The sequence below is a fragment of the Hypanus sabinus genome, chromosome 22, assembly GCF_030144855.1.
Source record: "Hypanus sabinus isolate sHypSab1 chromosome 22, sHypSab1.hap1, whole genome shotgun sequence".
In the NCBI taxonomy this organism is placed as follows: domain Eukaryota; kingdom Metazoa; phylum Chordata; class Chondrichthyes; order Myliobatiformes; family Dasyatidae; genus Hypanus; species Hypanus sabinus.
The window spans coordinates 50925721-50951095 of NC_082727.1; the positions used below are offsets into that span (position 1 = coordinate 50925721).

At 40.4% G+C, this 25375-nt stretch overlaps 1 protein-coding gene across 2 annotated transcripts in view; it reads left to right on the plus strand.

Annotated features, from left to right (window-relative positions):
* The window catches only part of LOC132379600 (disintegrin and metalloproteinase domain-containing protein 12-like), a 364937-nt gene that overhangs the window by 292353 nt on the left and 47209 nt on the right, over positions 1–25375 (plus strand). For both annotated transcript variants that reach the window (XM_059947703.1, XM_059947705.1), the window contains 2 exons: positions 15226–15403; positions 21465–21554. In XM_059947703.1, the coding sequence (XP_059803686.1) occupies positions 15226–15403; positions 21465–21554 (268 nt within the window). The remainder of the gene's footprint in view (positions 1–15225; positions 15404–21464; positions 21555–25375) is intronic.

Genomic DNA, 25375 nt, shown 5'->3' on the forward strand with positions numbered 1-25375 from the left:
GAAAGGGAGTGGTAGATCCCATCACACGTGCTTGGCTACACTAATCAAAGCTGTTTTATTTTGATAGTAACGTGAAGTAAGTTTTTAGGTTTTAAACCAACATTGAAATTATTCTCAATATTGATTTTTATAGTACAAAATTAATTGGTCTGTCACTGTTAATACTCCATGTCAACCATGAGCCTTCTTGCTTTACCAACCATCTAATAATACATTCCCCTACAACTTTGCCTACCATATGCCTGTTTTAATGGTTCCTTATTGACAAATTCCAACAAAAAGGTTACAAAGTATGTTTATTGTTAGCCAAGGCTTAGATTGCACAATTTGCCAAACTGACCAATAATGTTGAAGGCAAAAAAAACTGCTTCGGAGACAAAAAGGCTGTTTCAGATAAGCCACACTGACAGCGTTCTCTTGTCTCACACACTCACGTCTTCACTTTGTTTTCTTTTCCCATTGTTCATCTGCACATCAACTCCCCACACCTGGTTCCACTTTCCTGTCATCCCCTCCCCACCTGGTTCCAGATATTATCCATCAGCCCATATTTTAACCCGTCCCCCAGCTAGCTGTATCTGCTCATCATCTTCTCACTGTTTGTTCCACCTATTACCAGCAAGCCTTTCCCCTGCTCCCCCAACTTTGCTCCATCGCCCTGTCACCTGAATCCTCCCCTTCCCATTTGGTTCCACCAGTTACTAGAGTCTTTTTTTCAACCCAGCTCGCTGCTCTATATATATCCTTATCACTCTCACTTCTGATGCAAAATCCCAACCCAAAAAGTCAAATTTAAACTGTTTACCTTCAGAGATGCTGCTTAACCTGGTGCGTTCTTCCAGCATCCTGTGTATCTTTGATCAATAACATTGTAATTTGTTATGGTCCTTGAATAGACAAAAACAAAAGAAATGAAAAGTTCAAAGTAAATTATTATCTAAGTACAGTATATGTCACCATATACAACCCTGAGATTCATTTTCTTGCGGGCATACCCAATAAATCCGAGTAACATAATTGGTTGAGTCCAACAGGATGGACACACAATCAACGTGTAGAAGAAAACAAATTGTGCAATTACAAAAGAAAAAAAATAAGCAATAAATAGCAAGAACATGAGATGAAAAGTCCTTGAAAGTGTGGGAGCATTTAAATGATGGGGCGAGTCCCATTGCATATCCCCACTGCTCAGGAGCCTGATGGTTGAGTGGTGTAGTGGATCAGCATGGTTGTGGAGCTGCACTATGACTCATGACTAAGTTGAACTGGTTTGTCTTTGGTAGAGCTTTGTTGCAGAGCCATTAAGTAAATGCAAACAACAATGAACATAATGTAACCAAATGACTTGTGATCAGATCTCCAGAGAAAGGTAAAGTTGGAGCTGGCAAACAAATGCAATGTTGGGCTTATAGCAGCTGGGCACCAATAACACTTTCCAAATCAACTCTCCCAATCCCCAGCTCATTGGAGCAGATTTTCCAAATGTTCCCAGTGTCGGAAGCTCCATTGCTGAACTATTTCTTCATACCACTTGATCTCAGAACTGTCAACGTGTTGTTCATTAGCAGTAGATCTAGTGATGAATTTCAACGTAGGGCACCATAATTAATATGGTTTAGGAGCAACAACATTGTGTGCACCTCATACTGCCATTTCAACCCTATTTATTATTCTATTAATCCTGTTCCTTATCAGGCCCCAGAAGTATATCAGAAGCAAACAAATTAGTGTTTTCATATCAGTAATCTCTGCCAATGGCAAGAGAACTAAACATTTGCCATCGGCTGCTGTTTAAATGTAATTTTTAAAATATAATTTCTCAAGGATTTGTCATTTGTCGTTTATTTCACTAATCAATTTTCAGAGCAATTTAAGCTTCAGGTAATTATCATCTTCAACTTTCTAATAGAAGTTTCAGCAAAAATTGTTGAGAAACATAGGCTTCTAACTTTGGGTTCGGTTACTGATTCTGGCACAGATGATGCCTCCCATTTTTGGTGTGTTTCCATTCCTCATAGTTTCCTCAAAATCATAAGTATTGCAATATTGTCAAAATCTGCCATATACCAGAGAAATTTTAAAACATAATGTAAAAAAATGCTTCTGTATTGTTTTTCTATGTTTGTTTCCATAGAGGCACACCAGCACATCAATTTCAAGTTAAAAATTGAACTAATTAAAGTATATTTTTGAAAATGTTGTAAGACTGTTTTCTAGTTTAAAGTCTCCCTAAAGATTTGTAAATGATCATAATTCACAGAAGCACTCTGGAGGCCTGGTCAATTTTGTGGGCAAGAATGAGCACAGAAACTGGCTTACCACTCACCGCTTGCATGCATAAAATATTCAAAATTTGAAGCCAATTTGTCAACTTTAGCTGATTAAAGTTAAAAAAAAATAGTGCAATCAAACGGAAGTTCTAGTCCAACTAAATCAAAGTAAAGCAGAATTCTTAGGTTTGTCTCATTTGTTGTCAGTTTCATGCAAATTTCCTACAATTTCAGCAAAGTTTATGAAGCAATATTCCAAACCTAAATTCCCCTTTCTTTAAATGTTAATTAAAATTTGATCAACCATGCAGCAGTTTTCATAGACTTTGCACCGCAGCTTTTCTCAGTCAATTTAGCACCAGACAATAATATAATCCCTGCCTTTCCCAAGACATCCAAGATGACTGGTATAAGGTAACGTCTGTACATGATTCCAGATCAAAGTATCTGATAGATTGGTCGCAGTAATCTGACACTAAACTTTATTCTTCTTCCTTTTCTTTTCAAAGAACAGTTGGTCAATTTAAGTAAAATAAAACAATATTTAAGAACTTCAGAATCCGGAATGTTTTTTTCTGTTGGTCCTTCCTTGCATATTGTTTTCAATTGCAATGCCTGACTAGATTTAGACGATTTCAGACTTGAAGTAATTGGGGAAACATTAGAAAGCATTCTTCTTTCATTGTCCATTATTGCTTCTAGCGAGTTCCATGAGCTTCACAGCTGTCATGATCCTGAATTCGAGTGCTGGTTCCCTGGCAACCACTTCCCTTTTACATCTCAAAGATGCGCCAGTTGGTTGGTTAATTAACTGCCATAAATTAGATGGCTGGTGGGAGAATTAGGGTATCACTAATAAGCAAGTGAGACTCAGATTCCGTAGTGGGGGAAGGGACTGATCATATTTCTCTACGTACCAGCATGGACATGATAGGTTAAACGGCCTCCTATTTTGTAAGAAAATATTAAAATTTAAAGATAAATATGGTTTCCTTATGGCTTAAGTAAATAGTCTACATCTGTTGCAATGTCAAGGAAAGGATTTATTCTAAATTTTCAACTAAATCTTCACGTAAGTCAATTTTTTCTTGATGAGGAAACTATATATCATGAGCAAACATTAATTCATATAAGAATAACATTAAAAGCTTAATATTTTCCACATTTGTATAAGGTGGTTCAATAGACAATAGACAGTAGGTGCAGGAGTACATAATTCGGCCCTTCTAGCCAGCACCACCATTCACTGTGATCATGGCTGATCATACACAATCAGTACCCCGTTCCTGCCCTCTCCCCATATCCCTTGACCCCACTATCTATAAGAGATCTATCTAACTCTCTCTTGAATGCATCCAGAGACTTGGCCTCCACTGCCTTCTGGGGCAGAGCATTCCACATATCCACCATTCTCTGGGTGAAAAAGTTTTTCCGCATCTCTGTTCTAAATGGCCTACACCTTATTCTTAAACTGTGGCCTCTAGTTCTGGACTCACCCATCAACGGGAACATGCTTCCTGCCTCCAGTGTGTCCAATCCCTTAATTATCTTATATGTTTCAATCAGATCCCCTCTCATCCTCCTAAATTCTAGTGTATACAAGCCCAGTCGCTCCAATCTTTCAACATATGACAGTCCCGCCATTCCAGGAATTAACCTTGTGAACCTACGCTGCACTCCCTCAATAGCAGGAATGTCCTTCCTCAAATTTGGAGACCAAAACTGCACACAATACTCCAGGTGGGGTCTCACCAGGGCCCTGTACAGCTGCAGAAGGACCTTTTTACTCCGATACTCAATTCCTCTTGTTATAAAAGCCAGCATGCCATTAGCTTTCTTCACTGCCTGCTGTACCTGCATGCTTGCTTTCATTGACTGATGTACAAGAACACCTAGATCTCGTTGTACTTCCTCTTTTCCTAACTTGACTCTGTTTAGATAGTAATCTGCCTTCCTGTTCTTGCCACCAAAGTGGATAACTTCACATTTATCCACATTAAACTGCATCTGCCATACATTTGCCTACTCACCTAGCCTGTCCAAGACACCCCACATTCTCATAAGGTCCTCCTGACATTTCACACTGCCACCCAGCTTTGTGTCATCAGCAAATTTGCTAATGTTACTTTTAATCCCTTCATCTAAATCATTAATGTATATTGTAAACAGCTGCGGTCCCAGCACCGAATCTTGCGGTACCCCACTGGTCACAGCCTGCCATTCCGAAAGGAACCCGTTAATCGCTACTCTTTGTTTCCTGTCAGCCAGCCAATTTTCAATCCATGTCAGTACTCTGCCCCCAATACCATGTGCCCTAATTTTGCCCACTAATCTCCTATGTGGGACTTTATCAACAGCTTTCTGGAAGTCCAGGAACACTACATCCACTAGCTCTCCCTTGTACATTTTCATAGTTACATACTCAAAAAAACCTCTAGATTAGTCAAACATGATTTTCCCTTCGTAAATCCACGCTGACTCGGACTGATCCTTCTACTGCTATCCAAATGTGTCGTAATTTCCTCTTTTATAATTGACTCCAACATCACTGATGTCAGGCTAACCGGTCTATAATTCCCTGTTTTCTCTCTCCCTCCTTTCTTGAAAAGTGGGACAACATTAGCCACCCTCCAATCAGCAGGACCTGTTCCTGAATCTATAGAACATTGGAAAATGATTACCAATGCATCCACGATTTCTAGAGCCACCTCTGTAAGTACCCTGGGATGCAGACCATCAGGTCCCGGGGACTTTTCAGCCTGCAGACTCAACAGTCTATCCAACACCGTTTCTTGCCTAATATAAATTTCCTTAAGTTCATCCTTTAACCTAGTTCCTTTGGCCACTATTACATCTGGGAGATTGTTTGTGGCTTCCCTCGTGAAGACAGATCCAAAGTACCTGTTCAACTCATCTGCCTTGTTCCCCATAATAAATTCACCCATTTCTGTCTTCGATGGCCCAACTTTGGTCTTAACTTCTTTTTTTGCTATTCACATACCTAAAGAAACTTTTACTATCCTCCTTTATATTCTTGGCTAGTTTAACTTCGTACCTCATTTTTTCTTGGTGTATTGCCTTTTTTGTTATCTTCTGTTGCTCTTTAAAAGCTTCTCAGTCCTCCGGTTTCCCGTTCATCTTTGCTATGTCATATTTCTTCTCTTTTATTTTTATACTGCCCTTTACTTTCCTTGTCAGCCACGGCCGCCCCTTACTCCCCTTAGGTTCTTTCTTCCTCTTTGGAATAAACTGATCCTGCACCTTCTGTATTATTCCCAGAAATACCTGCCATTTTTGTTCCACTGTCTTCCCTGCTAGGGTATTGTTCCATTGAACTTTGGCCAGCTCCTCCCTCATAGCTCCATAGTTCCCTTTGTTCAACTGTAATACTGACACATCCGGTTTTCACTTCTCCTTCTCAAATTGTAGGTTAAAGCATATCATATTATGGTCACTACCTCCTAATGGCCCCTTTACCTTGAGATTCCAATCAAATCTGGTTCATTGCACAACACTAAATCTAGAATTGCCTTTTCCCTGGTAGGCTCCAGTACAAGCTGTTCTAAGAATCCATCTTGGAGGCACTCCACAAACTCCCTTTCTTGGGGTCCAGTACCATTCTGATTCTCCCAGTCTACCTGCATGTTGAAATCCCCCATGACAACTAATTCATTACCTTTGCAACATGCCAATTTTAACTCTTCATTCAACTTACACCCTACATCCAGACTGCTGTTTGGGGGCCTGTAGGTAACTCCCATTAGGGTCTTTCTACCCTTAGAATTATATGAAGTGAACATACATCCTGGAAAAGAACTTTTAAAGTTTTTCTTCTGTTTAATCTTTATAATCCTTCCCAAGATGAAAGCTATCTCTTGGGTCTTAGTCCCCAGATGGATGCCCTGTAACTCTCTAGTTAGGCTAAGCAGAAATTTTGTTGTCACTCAAGTGGGCAATAAGGTTACTAAATAGTATTCCCCAGAGGAGAAGCTATGGCCAAACTGGCCCATGGCTACAACCTAGAAATTTCTGGTGACCATAAAAATGCATGAACTTGGTCGTACCCAGCAGAACAATAAATGATTCACCTGAAGGACAGCTGTTTCAAGATTCTGAAGGCCCAAAGCTGTAGACCGGGCCTTGTTCCGGCTGAAGTTTCTCTTTTGGAACATAGGAAGAAAACAAATGGATTCCATGTGAGGAAAGCCTACAAATGTAGGGAAGGTTGAATCAGCAAGAGAAGATGATGTGGAAGGCAGTGGGTCCAGTAGATTTGAGACTATAAGGGGCGGGTTGGGTAGGTAGCCATACTCAGCTGTTGGGTGATTAGACTAGCATTCAGATTGGTGCATCAAGGATTTAGAGGACTGAGAGTCAGCCTTACCATCAAGAGAGTGTTACGCCTCAGGCTCATAATCAGTTAAGAAGGGAATATTGAAGTTTGGGTTGTTGAGGACCTAATGGAAGTCTATAGTGACTTAAAAAGAGACCTCAGAATGTAGGTCTCCAGTGCTGGATTCCACAGCCTGGGATTCCCTCAACTAAATACACAGTGGGCCATATGTGCTCTAAGGACTGCTTTTGCATGTTTGGCTTGGCCATATGTGTGTGTGTGTGTAATGAAAAATCATGGTATTGGGATTCAGGCATGCATTTTTCACAGCTGGATATCTCTACCAATTTTTGGATACATCTGTACCACATGTATTCATTGCACAGGACAGAAAATCGTTCTTTTTCAGTAAATAGTTTTTTGTTCATGAAAACTTTTCATAGGAATTCTATTTTGAAGTCCTCACGGTCAGATGCTACAAGACTGAGCTTCTCAGCTATTTCGGCACAGACGGGCCGAGATGGCCTGTTTCCATGCTGTAATTGTTGTATGGTTATGTTGTCCCTATTTCTCATTTCCTGGAGTGTGCTGAATGCCGAAACAGTCCACACAATTAAAAGAGGACTTGATGAAGTAGTTGAAGAACTGTGAGACTTCCACCCTGCCCCTGGCTGGTGGGGTTGGGCTAGGAAGTTTGAAATAACCACCAAAGTCACAATAAGCCAAATGGTTGCCTATTTGTCATAAGATTTTATTATGCAAGTTTTCAAATCTGAGCAGATACAAATCATCTTGAGCGGTTGTCTTAGCAATGATTTTCTCTTTTTGAACTATGTCATCCCAAATGTGCTAGAATGCATAAAGTATAAAAGGTTCAAGGTTCAAAGGTTCTTGTAATTTCAGAGAATGTATACAGTTTACAACATGAAATTCACCCTCTTCAGTGACATCCACAAAATAAGAACCCCATAGAATGAATGATAGATCAACGAAGCCCCAGAACAAGCATCTCTTCAAACAAGCATCAGCAAATGCATTGACCCTCACCCACACCAGCAGAAGCACCAACCCCTGCCCACCCCATCATGCAAGCAACAGCAGAAGCCCCCAAAAGAGTCCCTTGATAAAAGCAAATGAGCTATTTGGTATTTCTGTCATTGACTGTAATTTCGTTATGTGAGCCCACCACCCCCACCCTCATGATGAATTGCATTCTGATGTTTCCTTTGTTATTTATGTGTTTGCCAAATTCCTTTCTGTATTTCTGTTAATAAAATATTTTTCTTTCTCTTTGTAATTCTTCTGAATTGCCTTTCCTGACATTTCTGTACATTCTTTTACATTATTTCTTCTGTTGTTTAGGCACTTTTGGAATGTGGACTAATGTAATGCCTATGATAAAATGTGAATCAGATCCGATTACAGCAACAACCACTATGTTACTCGGTCAAATCAATTCATACCCTAATTTCATTCTGAAACTAAATTTAATCTGGATAATGTCAGTTTATTAAGTTAATTCTAATTCCACTTACGTTTTGAAAAAATTTTAAGTTCAGCGATAAACCCATTAATAGCAAACTACATTTGTGTAGTGTGACACCTTTAACACTTATCTATAACATGAAATACTATGTTTATTCTAGCTAAATTTATGTTCTCCATATTGTCAACTGTAATTGAAATAAAATACTTGACAATCCTTGAATAGAGTCCCTTTCTTCTCCAGTTCTTGCAATCTGGACTGAATTAGAAGTTTATAAGGATTGACAGCAGGGAATTAGAAAGTAATGATAGTGTTAAGAAAGGACTCAGAAATCCTGGAAGCATTTAGCAGGTCACTTAGCATCTGTGAAAAGATATGAAACCTTCATATATTACAGATGAACAGCATTTATAAGAGAAAGCAGACTGGAACAAAGGGAAATGGAATAGAAATGTACATACACGCACAGAAATAAGACCATAAAGTTTCGGAGCAGAATTAGGCCATTTGGCCCATTGAGTCTGCTCCACCATTTCATCATGGCTGTTCCATTTTCCCTCTCACCCCAGTCTCCTGCCTTCTCTCCATATTCCTTCAAGCCCAAAGCATTCAACGATCTACCAACTTTGGCCTTAAATATACCCAATGACTTGGCCTCCACAGCCACCTGTAGCAACAAATTCTACAGATTCACCATTCTTTGGCTGAAGAAATTCCTCCTTATCTCCATTCTAAAAGGATGCCCCTCTACACTGAGGCCGTGTCCTCTGGCCTTAGACCCAATATAGAAAGCATCCTCTCCACATCCACTCAATCGAGATCTTTCAAGATTAGACTGGTTTCAATAAGGTCGCCCCCTCATTCTTTTGAATTCCAGCGAGTAGAGGCCCAGAGCTATTGAACACTCTTCATATGACAAGCCTTTCAATCACAGAGTCATTTTTGTAAAACTCCTTTGAATACTTTCCAGTGTCAGCTCATCATGCTCAGATAAGGGGCCCAAACTGCTCACAATACTCCAGGTGAGGTCTCACCAGTTTTTTATATAACCCAGACATTACATCCTTGCTTTCTTATCTAGTCATTGTACACGGACCCACTGAACGCAAATAAAATAACATATTGTTGGTTCTCAGCAGTTCAGTAGAATTATTATTTGAAGATTTATGTACATTTGGAGTGAGTTAACTGATGAAGGGAAGCAAGTTCTGCTCAAGGAACAGTAGAATGAAGTAAAACAGAGATCACTTACATGCTATGGGCTGAGAAATTTCTTTATTACACTTTAGTGGCTTTAAAACAACATTGAATAAATCCCTTAAAGATTATAAACTTTAGTTGCAAGCATCACAAAACACCATTGTTAGGTTTCCCTGATAAATCCATACTGCATACGGCCTACCTTCATTGATCTCACAGTAGCCAGCATTTAGCTTTGTAGCTACAGTCTTGGCAGCCAGCTTTAAAGGAATATATCAATGTACAGTCTGTGCAAATAGTCTCAGGCACCCTAGGTTGTTTATATATTTTCCGATGGTGTGGCCTCCACAGAGCCCTGATCTCAACATCATCAAGGCTGTCTGGGAGTACCTGGAGAGACAGGAGCAAGATTAGACAGCCAAAGTCATCAGAAGACCTGTGGCAAATTCCTCAAGATGTTTGGAACAACCTGCCAGACGACTTTCTTATAAAACTGCATGACAGTATACCTAAGAAAATTGGTGCCATTTTAAAGGCAAAGGGTGGTCACACCAAATATTGATTTGATTCTGATTTTTACAGTTTACCACTCTTTATAGTAATTTTTGTGATATTTAGAAACTTTTCAGTTCTTATTTTTACAGAATTTTTATATGTGCCTAAGACTTCTGCGCAGCACTGTACAAGTAGCAATCTTTCTGCAAAGTGGAATGCTGACACGTATATATGGTGATAGGAAGGGATAGCCAAATGCCCATAGAACATCAGAGGAGCTTGGGCAGGTTGGTTGCCCAAGGTCTTCTGCTGGACTAGGGGTAAGTCCTAGCTGAATTAATGGATTTGGCCCAAAATATTAACTTTACTTTTCCACAGATGCTGCCCAATCTGCTTTGTGTTTCTCGCATCTTCTGTTTTTATTTCACATGTAAAGCATTTGTAGATTTATTTTTGATTTCCATTTGCTGGTGCAGAATAGTGCCAATGAGTAGCAGAGTCTTTGCACAGAGGGCCACGATGATCTTTTGGAGCTGCTTTTGGAAGGAGTTTGTCAGACAGTGTCTGTAAGGAGTTATACTGTGTGAGGGTATCCATTGAATAATTGCCTTTCTGGGAAGCCTCTTTGACTGCTTCTGTGAGCTAAAGCAAGTTCCCAACAGGAGGAAGAAGGTACAGGAGCCTCAGGAGTCACACCACCAGGTTCAGGAATGATTACTACCACTCAGCCATCAGGCTCTTGAACCAGAGGGGATAACTTCACTCAATTTCACTTTGCCCCATCACTGAAATGATCCCACAACCTATGGACTCACTTTCAAGGACTTGTCATCTCATGTTCTTGATATTTATTGCTTCATTTATTTTTTTTTCTTTTAATATTTGCAGCTTATTGTCTTTTGCACACTGGTTGGATGCCCATTTGGTGGGGTCTTTCTTTTGAGGTTATTGGATTTATTGAACTTTGAAGTATTTTTCCTTTTGTATGGAGATTTAGTGACCTTTGCAATGTAGCACTGAGAAATGTAGAATGATCCGGGGGCCTGGAAGCTAAGAGAGACAACCATAGATAAAACAGAAGTCACAACAGTGGAGCACGTTTGAGATCATAGTAAGTCACAAATCTCAGTAAGGAAGTAAATGTACAGTACATCAATCAGTGACCTTTTAAATAGCACAATTTCAGTGGTAAGGGAATTAGTAAAACTCATCTGTTCCCTGAATGAATAAAAAACAGTTCAGTGTTACACTGCAAATGTATTTTGGTCATTGGAGTACTGTTGACATCATCTAGATCTGTCTTATGCTGGAAGCATTCTACAGAAAATTCAAGAATCAATTATCCTCTACCAAGACATCCAGGAGTGAGCACCACATTGCTGGTTAAGCCAGCTCCCAACTGCTTTACACATTGTTTTACTGGAGTTACCTAAAAGGGGTTCCTTAGCCTGAGACTAGGAGAGCAAAGAAAAAAATCAAAAACATGGACTGTGGGATAATTATGTTTGTTTCCAAATCAGTTATATTTGCATGTGTTTATTATGTTATAAGTCTGAATGTCTGGAGTTTATAGGTAGAAGCGTGTGGAACTAATGTTGCAGCTCAAAAGAAAACACCAATTTTTCCTAGTTTGTATGTTGCCACCTTCTGAGTTGCAATGTAGCATGTACATACTACTAGTCTTTCTTGATTTATTACAAGTGCTGACTGAAAATTGATTAGTTATTCACGTTGCTAATAGCAAATTATTTGATTATGGAGAAGGGTGTACAGATATGCTTGTCATTGAAGTCATATTTCAAAATTGATTTATTGATACCCTTATTTAGTCATCTTCTATCAGGCTGTCTTTGTAAATAAATGTTTTAGATGCTAACCATCAAAATCCAATTGGTCTTGTGTGCATCCTCCATACTGAGTATGCAGGAAAGGGCTTTCTCAGGATGGAAGAAAGAAGGTAGATATCATTTTGGATAGGTCCTCAGTCTTTAGGATCTCCAAGCTTCTCCAAGTAAAACCACATTTGCTGTAACAATAGGCATGCATCTAGCATATCATGAAGTTATTAATGAAGGAACATACATCTCCAGTGTACTCGTAAGAAACTTAGAATGGGGTCTTCATCTATTGTTAAAATTTATGAAGGTGCCTAGGAAGAAGGCAAAGCAAACTAAATGTCCAATCAGAATCAGAAACAGGTTTAATATCACTGGTCTATGTCGTGAAATTTGTTGTTTTGCAGCAGCAGTACAATGCAATACATAATAATAATAAAACTATAAAATACAATGAGAAATATATAGATTTATTTCTTATCGATATATATATATATATATATATAATTAAATCAGTAATGCAAAAAGATTTTTTAAAAGTGAAAAAAAAACATAGTCAGGTAATGCACATGGGTTCATTGTCCATTCAGAAATCGATGGCAGAAGGGAAAAAGCTGTTCCTAAAATGCTGAGTATGTATCCTCCTTGATGGCAGCAACGAGAAGAGGGCATGGCCTGGGTGATGTGGCTTCTTAAGGGCAGGTGCTATCTTTTTGAAGATGTCCTCGATGTTGGGGAGTCCAGTTCTCAGGATGAAACTGGCTGAGTTTACAACTTGCTGCCACTTTTTACAATCCTGTGCAACAGCGCCTTTATACCAGATAGTGATGCAATGAAGTTAGAATGCTCTCCATGATACATCTGAAAAAAATTTACGAGAGTCTTGGGTGACGTGCCAAGGTTCCTCAAACTCCTAATAAAATATAGCCACTGTTGTACCTTCTTTGTAACTAGAAACATAGAAAACCTACAGCACAATACAGGCCCTCTGGCCCACAAAGCTGTGCCGAACATGTCCTTACCTTAGAATTACCTTGGCTTCCCTATAGCCCTCTATTTTTCTAAGCTCCATGTAGCTATCCAAGAGTTTCTTAAAAGATCCTACCATTTCCGCCTCCACCACTGCCGCCGGCAGCCCATTCCACGCACTGACCGTTCTCTGTGTAAAAAAAATTACCCCTGACATCTCCTCTGTACCTACTTCCAAGCATCTTAAAACTATGCCCCCTCGTGCTCGCCATTTCAACCCTGGGAAAAAGCCTCTGACTGTCCACATGATCAATGCCTCTCATTATCTTATACACCTCTATCAGGTCACCTCTCATCCTCCGTCGCTCCAAGGAGAAAAGGCTGAGTTCACTCAACCTATTCTCATAAGGCATGCTCCCCAATCCAGGCAACATCCCTGTAAATATTCTCTGCACCCTTTCTATGGTTTCCACATCAATTTGCTTTGCCCAGGGTAGATCATCAGACATATTGACACCCAGGAACTTGAAGCTGCTTATACTTTCCACTGCTAATATCTCAATGAAGACTTGTGTGTGCTTTCTTGACTTCTTCCTGAAGTCCACAATCAATCCCTCAGTCTTAGTGACATTGACTTCAAGATTGTTGTTGCAACACAACTCAACGAGCTGGTCTATCCTGCTACTGTACTCCTCCTCGTCACCATCCAAAATTATGCCAACGATGTCGCTGTCAAGTGTATAGATGATGTTTGAGTTGAGACTAGACACACCATCATGGGCGTACAGGGAGTAGAGAAGGGGCTATACTCACATCATTGAGGTGATTGTCAGCGAGGAAGAGATGAAAACATCAGATCTTTGGCCCTTGAGTTCTTCAACAAAAGCCAGATGTTTTGCCAACAGGCCTGCAGCTGACGCTTTACCTCTCTCCCTTTCTTCCTTCACTTGTTTTCTAAAGTGTAGCACTTCCAAAAAGAATGGCTGCGGGGCATGCAATCTGACCAGAGGATTGATATCGCCCACTGATTTTGTGTGCTTGCCAGAATGGGAAGCTTCTCTCACCAGTTACTAAAACAAAGGAAGGGATTGAGCTTAGTCACTGGATATAGTATTCGGCACGTAGCAAATTTCAGTGAAGAAATTTTGGATACTGAGTAGTTACTGTAGGAATATGCATAATTATGAGAAATATATACACACAGCTTTTGTAGTAATTGAGCTTGTGGCCATAGATCAAGTGTATGAATCCATTTCAGTAAATGTTAACAAGTTAACTTTTCTTCAGCATGAACGAGATTGCTGCAGTAATTACTGGCGGAATATATGGTCCCTGCTTTCAATTTCTTTCTTGCTGCTTGTGATTTCTGATAGGATAATTTCACTGACAAATATTCATTTGTATTTGGTCATGCAGCGTTATGTCAGTAATTCTGAATCAGGTGCATTCCATGGTTCTGCTCTGATGCTTCGCCATAATAGTTTCTTTGCTAACGTTACGTAATGGTTTATATGTTAATAGCATCTAATGAGGATATGAAGTAGCTCATGTCAAGCCATAGCACTGGAAGTGAGCACTTTCTTTCTGTGCTGTAAGATATCTACAATTGATAAAATCATGTCATTATCCCAACTGAACAAGTTATTACCATCATGTCACCATAAACTAGACCAAAAGACATAGGAGCAGAATTAGGCCATTCAGCCCATCAAGTCTGCTCTGCCAGTCCATCGTTATCCCTCTCAACCCCATTTCTCCTGCCTTCTCACCATAACTTTTGATGCCCTTACTAATCAAGAACCCATCTACATCCACTTTAAGTATACACAATGACTTTGCCTTCACTGCCATCTGCGGTAATGAATTCCCCAGATTCACCCACCCTCTGGCAAAAGAAATACCTCCCAGTGTCTGTTCTTCTATTCTAAGTCTGTGCCCTCTGATCTTAGACACCTCCACTATTGGAAACATCCTCTCCACATCTACTTTATCTAGGGCCTTTCAATGTTTGATAGATTTCTATGAGATCCCTCCTCATTCTTCTAAACTCCAATGAGTGCAGGCCCAGAGCCATCAAATGCTCCTCATACATTAACCCTTTCATTGCTGTGAACCTCCACTGGGCCTCTCCAATGTTAGCAGATCCTTTCTTAAATAGGGGCCCAAAGTTCTTCACAATACTCCAAGTGTGATCTGACCAAAGCCTCAGCATTTCATCCTTGCATTTATATTCTAATCCTCTCAAAATGAATGCTAACCTTGCATTTGCCTTCCTTACTGGACATCTTTGCTTCACCAGTCATCACTCAGCAGAATGAATTTTATATAAATAAATGTTAAATATTGCAGCAGCTGTTGAGTGCACTTTGGTTGTAAATAGTAGCATCATATTTAATCTCAAACTGATGTTCACAGTCTAAATTTTATACAGCCCTGTACCATAATGACTGCCATATATTGTAAGCAACATTAAACCTGGTTGCTTAGGCTGTAGACCAAACATGTTAATTAATCAGACTCTACTTTCTGTAGAATTAATGTCCTGTTGCTGCTTGTGACACCTGATACAGATGTTAAATGCTAATGTAACACAATTGCATTTATTTGGCTTAACACTTTCTTTTTCCCCTTTTTCAGATATCCTTTTCCCACAGTTTTTAGCAGCTGTAGCAAGAAAGATCTGGACAGTAGCCTGGAAAAGGGTGTTGGAATGTGCCTTTTCAATATGCCAGAAATAAAACAGCTCTATGGTGGGCAAAAATGTGGCAATGGATACGTTGAGGAAGGCGAAGAGTGCGACTGTGGGGAACTTGAAGTAAGAGTACAAAACATGGATTGAATTTGTTTCTGATTCCCTTAAAATTCAAGAAAAAATTTCTTAACAGCTTGGTGACTAAATTATATATAAAATACAGAATAGCAATTATTATAGCCAATTAATTTTTACTGAATACTTATGAACTAGTGCTGTAGTAAATAAGTCATTGTATAACATCAGGTAGCTGAGTCAAAACCACATGTGTATTATCAAAACATTAATGCAAGAAGTGTAGTAGTTTTAGAAGAAACTTCCAAACCAAGCAGCCAGTTTAAAAGCCTGTTGGGACCAAGCAAATATTAACATATTTCATGTAAGTCCAGATACAGTATAGCAAAATTCTCAGTTACAGGATTTGTTTAAAAAAACTTACTTTGCCAAAATTATGTCAGCCAATGATTTGTAAATCATCGAAATTTAATGATACTATGTGGCCACTTTGCCCATCATCTACGTGCTGGTGGAACAAGGGCTTTCTAACTTAATTATGCCTTGCAGCACTTGATTCTACCCCTACAGGTCACAAATCTTCAAGGACACATCCAGACACATTTTAAATATGATGATGCTTTCCATTTTTGTGCCCTCCTCACCCCCACCATACTAACACCCCGCCACGTGCGCGAACACACACACACACACACACACACACACACACACACCACACACACACACACACGCACACATACACACACACGCACACACTCTCTCACACACACACACACACACACACACGCACACATACACACACACGCACACACTCTCTCACACACACACACACACACCACACACACACACACACACCACCACCCCCCCATATCCAGGTAGTGAATTCCAGAACCCTACATCTCTTCTAATGCTTCTATCAATTATTTTAAATATATATCTCTTCTACTAAGGGAAGTAGTCCCTTTCTATCTATCTATTCATCTATCCATCCATCCGCTTATTTAAAGATACCTGCCCTTCAAGCCACGCCACCAGCAACCCACTGATTTAACCCCAGACTAATCATGGGAGAATTTGCAATGAACAATTAACCTACTAACTGGTACTTCTTTGGACTGTGGGAGGAAAGCAGAGGACCTGGAGGAAACCCATTCATTCATGGGGAGGAAGTACATACTCCTTACAGAATTAAACTCCAACCTCCAATGCTCCAACCTTTAATAACACCGTACTAACCACTGCACTACCATAGCAAGGTCCCGTATCTTTTGAACACCTCAGTTAAGTTTCCCGTCACCCTCTCCTGTTCCAAAGAAACCAATGCTAGCTGATCCAATTATTTCTTATGGCTACAATTTTCTAGTCCTGACAATGTCATGATAAATATTGTCAGTACTTCCCAGGATATTTTTCTCGTAAGATACACTAGAAGTGAAATTGAAGAGACTAGTAGATGAGTATATGGAGGAATTTAAGGTGGGGGGTTATTTGGGAGGCAGGGTTTAAGGGTTGGCACAACATTATGGGCCGAAGGGCCTTTACTGTGCTGTACTATTCTATGTAACTGTGCACATTAACCTTCCCTCCCACATAGCCCTCCATTTTTCTTTCATCCATGTGCTTATCTAAGAGTTTCTTAAATGTCCCTAATGTATCAGCCTCTGCCACCATCCTAGGCAGCAAGTTCCATGCACCATTCTCTGTGTAAAGAAAAAAGTTTCCTCTGACATGCATCCTGTGCTTTCCTCCAATCACTATAAAATTATGCTCCCTCGTATTAACCATTTCAGCCCTTGGAAAAAATCTCCGGATATCCATTCGATTTATGCCTGTTATCATGTAGTACACTCCTTTTATCTCCCGTTTTCTGCTTATCCCCTTGCCTTTTTGAACTTCCCCAAACTGCACTGCCTTACGCATGTCTAGATTAAATTTCATTCACCTCCTTATTGTCTGCCCAACTCAGCTATCTGAATCCTGCAAAGCTTTCCTCAACCACAAGGTCAGTTGTTATATCATCTGCAAACTTAATTAGAGATGGGAGAGGCAAAAGCCCAATGCAAACAGTGAGCAAAATCAATTCACTCAGCGAGGAGGAAATGAAGTGAGTGAAAGATAGGTATGAATAAATTATGGGCATAAAGTCACTCTCAGTTAGTAATAGCAGCTTCGTCACCAAGTCTGATTGCAGTAATTAAGTCAGTCTTCTCACTTTGGCTGGCTGAGTCATTTCCACAATGTGCACATGAGTAAAACACATCCCAGACAGAGATCAACAATCAATAGGGAATTATCTTGGAATGGTGAGAGCTTCTAAGGCTACGTCCACACTACACCAGATAAGTCCGTAACCGAAGCATTTCCTCTTTGTTTTTACCCTTCATCCACACTAAAACGGCATTTTCGTCCCCTGAAACTGGAGCTTTTCAGAAACACTGTCCAAAGTGTGTATTTTTGAAAACACTGTCAGGCAGCAGCATGCCATTTCATTGTTTTCCTGAACGCAACCCCCCCCCCCCCCCCCACAATCTAACAATTTCAGAACAGACGGCAACGAGACTGAAGCCATAAGAGTTAGTAATGTACTCACCAAATACTTTGACCCATAACTTACTGAATAAGTAAGTACACTCACTTTGCCCTGTTTTCTGTCCTTGCTTGTATGAAGGTGGTTTACCTATTTATGCAAGTACTTCTCTGACAATAGATGTGTAACAGCCTAATGTAACATTTTCTGGAAATACAAAATAATACTGATGCAGACATGATTTACACATTTAACAAGGTGCTTTAGTAATGCAACAGAGTTAGTCAGTTTTTCAATGTTCGTCATCAGCCGGTTCATACTGTCTGTGAACTCCCTGTAGGTTGCCTCCATATGCTCCAGGATTTGTTTTTTTTACTTTTAAGTCCTCCTGCGCGAGAGCCAACATCTGCCTGTCGTTCAAGTTCTTCTAGTCTGTAACTGCACAAATGCACACTTTCACAGCGAGATTCGAAACCAAACATGCTGCTTGTTTCGATGTCGACGAAGATATTTTTAAAACGCATAGTGTGGACACCTATCATTTTTGCACAAAACCGGCGTTTTCAAAATTATCCGGTCTAGTGTGGACGTACCCTAAATGGAGTGGCCTTGGAGCTTGGTGCTGTTCTGTTTAATTTATGTAAATAATGTGATTTATAAATTCAGGCTAAAGTAATACTACTTAATGAGATTGCCTCTTCTTTTTTTCTTTTTTTTTCAGTAGAAGAAAAAATATAAATGGATAGAACAATCAACTTTTAGAAAATAAACTGGGAGTTCTAAGCATGAGAAGCAAGAATCAGCAGCACACATCACTTTTAGTAGTGTTGAAATGGCTAATGACTCAACTCTAATTTAATTCAGCTAATCCAGAAAAACATTCAATGCCACCTGTAGAAAGTTAAAATATCTGTCTAAAATTGTAGAACAAAAGGAAATGATCATCAGAATTTGTTTTGCATATATCAGAATAATTCTGCATCCAATGCTGGTTGCCAAGACATCAGAGAACACGAGAGAAAATGCAGCAAATTGCTACTGGACTAATTCTAGCTGCAAGAGGCGGAGGTTATGGGTAAAAGACTGACAAGACCTGTGATTTGCGTTCTGGAGTGAAAATATCTGAGATAACACATTATTGTTATTAAGGCTGTATGTACAAGAAAATCTGCAGAACCTGGAAATACAAAGCACAACACACAAACTGCTGGAGGAACTCAGCAGGTCAAGCAGATCTATGAAAGTGAATAAACAATCGACAATTGTGTCTCGGCCTGAACTGTCGACTGTTTATTCATTTCCATCGATACTGCCTGACCTGCTGAGTTCTACCAGCATTTTGGGTGTTTTGATTAAGATTGTATGAAGTTCACATAATATATTTCTTCAGACTGAGCACATAAATAGTACCAGAGGATTGGAGTTGAAAGTTATTAAATGTAATTTTAGGATTGAAATCCATGAATATTAGCACGTGAAGTACATTTCCAGAAAAAGTGGGGGAGGTTAATGAAAGGCCATAAGACAAAAGAGCAGAATTAGGCCATTCAGCCCGTCAAGTCTGCTCCACCAATCCATCATGGCTGATCCCGGATCCCACTCAACCCCATACACCTGCCTTCGCACCATATCCTCTGATACCTTGACCGATCAGGAAACAATGAACTTCTGCCTTAAATATACCCACAGATGTGGCCTCCACCGCAGTCTGTGGCAGAACATTCCACAGATTCACTATTCTCTGGCTAAAACAATTCCTCCTTACCTCTGTTCTAAAAGGTCGTCCCTCAATTTTGGGGCTGTGTCCTGTAGTTTTGGATACCCCCACCATAGGAAACATCCCCTCCACATCCACCCTATCTAATCCTTTCAACATTCGGTAGGTTTCAATGAGATTCCCCCAAATTCTTCTAAATTCCAGTGAGTACAGGCCCAAAGCTGCCAACTCTCCGCATATGCTAACCCCTTCATTCCCAGAATCATCCTAGTGAACCTCCTTTGGACCCTCTCCAATGACAACACGTCCTTTCTGAGATATAGGGCCCAAAACTGTTGACAATACTCCAAGTGCAGCCTGACTAGTGTCTTATAAAGGCTCAGCATTATCTCCTTGCTTTTATATTCTAGTCTTCTTGAAATAAATGTCAATGTTGCACGTGGACTCCGTCTCTCTGCACGTCTGATGTTAGAACCTTCTCCCCATTTAGATAATAGTCTGCACTATTGTTCCTTTTACCAAAATATATTATCATACATTTCCCAGCACAGTATTCCAACAGAATTTGTCTAAGTCCTACTGCAAATGCATTGCTTCCTCAGCACTACCTACCTCTCCACCCATCCTCATATCATCCACAAAGCCATCAATTCCATTATTCAAATCATTGACAAACAATGTGAAAAGTAGTGATCCCAATACTGACTCTTAAGGAACACCACCAGTCAAGGGCAGCCACCCAGAACCATGTAGTAATTGAAGAAATTATCAACGTCTCCAATTAATGTCATTCAGGTTTGTCTGGCTAGACATACTGAGTCAAGTCAAGTTTACTGTCAATTAACTATATACGGGCACACCGTTATTTCTCTGGACCAAGGTGTAAAGCACAGTAGTACATATGACACACAAGTAATACACATTACCTTAGGAAAGTAAGAGTTAAATCTACAAATGAATTATGCATAGATAAACAAAGTAAAGTGAATAAATTAAATATTCAGTACAAATTGTCCAGTGAACGTGATACAGCAGTGAGCTCAGAAGCCTCAGGCCTGATGGAAGAAGCAGTTTCTCATCCTGATGGTAGAATGTCAAAGAGGATGTTACTTGGATGGGTGGGGTGCTTGATAATACTAAGGGCCCAACATTCCTGAGAAATGTCCCTGATGGATGGTAGAGAGACCTCTATGAACCTCTCAGCCGTTCTCACAGTCCTTTGTAGGGACTTCCGGTCCCCAGTCCTCTGCTGCTCCTGTACCAGATGGAGATGCAGCTCTCAATGGTCCTCCTGTAAAGTTCATTTAAAGTGGGGGGTGGCGGGGGGGAGATGCCTTCACTTGCTAACAGACTAAATACCATCCTCAGCGCTAATCTTCTTGTGAATAAAAACCGGCACACTATCCAGCTGTGTCTTATTTCTAACTGAAAAGCAAAAGGAATGCTTCCACTGTCTGAATTTGAGCTGTCTTTATTTTTGTTCCCAAACTGCAAGTTCATCAGCTTGCATCGATTTTCAAGGCTTATTATGAGAGTTGAACTAACACACACAGGTTAGCCTGTTGTGGCCTTTGTCAATAATGTCAATTGCTCAACTGATTAAATTTATGTTCTGTATTTTATCACATATAGGCCATAAATGAACATCTAGGTATGGCACAGGCAAAGCATAACGTAATCAATATGTCAGGAAGAGGTTCTACGATAAAAAAAAATCTTTGAAGGAAACAAACAGATTTTAATGGTTTGTTACCTTGTGGTGGTTACAATTCTCTTTGTATTCTGGTAATTGTCTATTCCTTCAATTTCTAGTAGAATATGCATTTAAGTAACCGTACAAATTCCTTTTTTTTCCCCCTTTTCAGGAATGTACCAACCCCTGCTGTAACGCAAGTACTTGCACATTGAAGCCTGAGGCTGTTTGTGCTCATGGACTTTGCTGCAAAGACTGCAAGGTAACCAAATCCTCCGAGAACTGAGGTTCCTTCTCTTGTAACACGTTGACGTTCTCCATCCACAAATCCCACAGACATAAAATGTTAGCACAGATGCTGTCTAAATCTACTACAATGACTGTGAATTGATACAGTGGAGAGAAACAGCATATGCTGCAGTTATGAAAAAAAAATGGAAACTTTCTAAAATATAGAACAGGAACTAAATATAGAATAGGTTCTTCTATGAAGCTCAAAATTTGACACATTGTGTTCAAAGGTCAGGTAATATACTGCGCTCAGCATAGTGTTTTCATCTGTGTTATTTATTTTGAGATACGGTGCTGAATAGGGCTCTTCAGCCCATCGAGCTGCAATACTCCGATTTAATCCCAGCCTTATCACGGAACTATTTACAATGAATAATTAAACTTACAAACAGTACGCCTTTGGATTGTGAGGAAACTGGTTCCCCCGGAGGAAACCCATGTGGTCACGGCGAGAACGTACAAACTCCTTACAGGCAGCGGCAGGAATTGAACCCAAGTTGCCCGTACTGTTCTGTGCTAATCGCCATACTACAGACAGACGGACAGACTTTATTAATCCCAAGGGAAAGTGGGTTTCATTACAGTTGCACCAACCAAGAATAGAGTAGAAATATAACAAAGTAAAACCAGAAATAATTAAATGATAATAAGTAAATTATGCCAAGTGGAAATAAGTCCAGGACAAATCTGTTGGCTCAGAGTGTCTGACACTCTGAGGGAGGAGTTGTAAAGTTTGATGGCCACAGGGAGGAATGACTTCCTATGACGCTCAGTGTTACATCTCAGTGGAATGAATCTCTGGCTGAATGTATTCCTGTGCATAACCAGTACATTATGGAGTGGATGGGAGACATTGTCCAAGATGGCAGGCAACTTGGACAGCGTCCTCTTTTCAGACACCACCGTGAGAGAGTCCAGTTCCACCCCCACAACATTACTGGCCTTACGAATGAGTTTGTTGATTCTGTTGGTGTCTGCTACCCTCAGCCTGCTGCCCCAGCACACAACAGCAAACATGATAGCACTGGCCACCACCGACTGGTAGAATATCCTCAGCATCATCCGGCAGATGTTAAAGGACTTCAGTCTCCTCAGGAAGTAGAGACGGCTCTGACCCTTCTTGTAGACAGCCTCAGTGTTCTTTGACCAGTCCAGTTTATTGTCAATTCGTATCCCCAGGTATTTGTAATCCTCCACCATGTCCACACTGACCCCTTGGATGGAAACAGGGGTCACTGGTGCCTTAGTCCTCCTCAGGTCCACCACTAGCTCCTTAGTCTTTTTCACATTAAGCTGCAGGTGATTCTGCTCGCACCATGTGACAAAGTTTCCCACCGTAGCCCTGTACTCAGCCTCATCTCCCTTGCTGATGCATCCAACTATGGCAGAGTCATCAGAAAACTTCTGAAGATGGCAAGACTCTGTGCAGTAGTTGAAGTCCGAGGTGTAGGTGGTGAAGAGAAAGGGAGACAGGACAGTCCCCTGTGGAGGCCCAGTGCTGCTGACCACTCTGTCTGACACACAGTGTTGCAAGCGCACGTACTGTGGTCTGCCAGTCAGGTAATCAATAATCCATGACACCAGGGAAGCATCCACCTGCATCACTGTCAGCTTCTCATACAGCAGAGTAGGGCAGATGGTGTTGAACGCACTGGAGAAGTCAAAAAACATGACCCTCACAGTGCTCGCCGGCTTGTCCGGGTGGGTGTAGACACGGTTCAGCAGGCAGACGATGGCATCCTCAACTCCTACCTCTGTGCCCTGGATTTCTTATGCTATTAATGATCTTGGAACCATAACAATATCAAGCAGAGATGATTGTGCTTATATGCAGGAACTTGGAATAAGTATAGCTCTTACATGAAATATCACCTTTAATTATTATTTGGATGTTATCTGATGCTCTCTAAGTCACACTTTCTCCAGTGAGGGCGTCAAATGTACATCATTATCACCCAGTTAGAGATCATCCTTCTGGTCTTTAAGAACATAGGACATTACAGCACAGTACAGGCCCTTCTTCACACTTTTTACAAGACCACTACCCCATTAAAAAAGTCAAAATGTAATCAATCTATGTTTCACTTTATGTTGGCATTAATGGTGACTATGGTAGTAGTAATTATCGACAGAGGGTTTTGACAAAAATCCGTGACACAAAAGGCCAATTCACTCAATATGGTAATGGCGGCTGACAAAGAGATTTTCAGCCTTTTTCCACTGTCCAACTTTTGACTCATAAACTTGCAAGATACAGTTTTCTAAGTGTGCATTCAGGTTTGTGCACTGCCCACATCTTAAGAGGGTAAATTAAACCTGAGAGATCAAAAGCTTCTCAATTCTCAATCCATTCCTCTATGCCCTCTACATATCAATCTCTCTGCAGCAGGTTTACTTCATAAGCCTAAATGCCTCCATTGCTCCTCAGCCTTATTTCTTTCAAAATAGATGACAGTCTGTCTAATCACAAACATGAGAAAATCTTCAGATGCTAGAAATCAAAAGCAACAAACACAAAATGCTGCAGGAACTCAGCGGGTTACGTAGCATGTAAGGAAAAGAGAAAACAATCGACGTTTCGGGCTGAGACCATGTCCTGAAGAAGAGTCTCAGCCTAAAACGTTGACTGTTTACTCTTTTCCATAGGTGCTGCCTGGCTTGCTGAATTACTCCAGCATTTTGAGTCTGTCTAATCTTTGTTCATAACTAAAGCTCACAAACCAGTGCAGCAGTTTCGTTAATTTCATTTGCAGCCGCCCAATTGCAATTTATCTTGCAGATCTGTAACCAGGATACACATTACAGGAATACTTCATTAATCCATTATCTAGCTATTTGGAAATCAGGATGGTTTTTGTCATCTGCCTTACCAGTGATGTTTCACATGCTCCCCTGAAATTCAGCAGGGCCCCATTACTGCACTTCCTTGAGTCAATGTGACTCCTGTTCCCACACTACCCAGAAGCTCATTGATGCTCCAGTTCACATGATCTCCTGCTTCCTGTGCACTATTTAAACATACTGGGTTAACTGGAAAATGTATTATTATACTCCATAACATCTAAACTAATGATTTTAAATTGTGCTGAGCTATCAATAAGAAAAAAAATTGAACAGTCTGCAAAGTTTGTGAATCTGGCACCACAAAAATGCAAAGTGTGGCAGAATCTTTGAGTTTTATTGCATTCCTGTGCTACTAAACTAATATGTTAATACACATCTAGCATCATCTTTCTGTCCCATGTGTCTTCTTTACTACGTTAGCTACGCATTCTGCTACCTTCAGGAGAGTCTGTTTGTGTCTCTTAAGGGTAGAGGTAAATAAAAAGTAAAAGGGTTGTTCAAGTACAGAGAAATAAACAAAAAAAATCAACCCTGTTGTATGGTACTGTGCAAAAATCTTAGGCACATAAATATAGCTAGAGTACCGAAGACTTTTGCACAGTACTGTAGCAATTTTATGTATTACACTGTACTGGGGTCACAAAGGAAGATTTCATGACATATGTGAGTGATGATTCTGATATGGGTCTCTATTGTGGACTGAGAGTGGGAAGGGGGCAGGGAGAGAGGAATCATGGTTGGAAAAAGGAGAAAGGAGTGGGAAGGGAGCAGGAAGCACCAGAGAGACATTGTGTAATGATCAATAGATCAATTGTTTGGAATCAAACTACCTTGCCTGGTGTCTCAAAGCTGGGTGTGTCTGCCCCCTGCCCCTGGCATTCCTTCGCTGCCACCAGTCTCACACCCCCTCCCATTGCATTCCACCATCACCATTCCCAGAATGCTCTC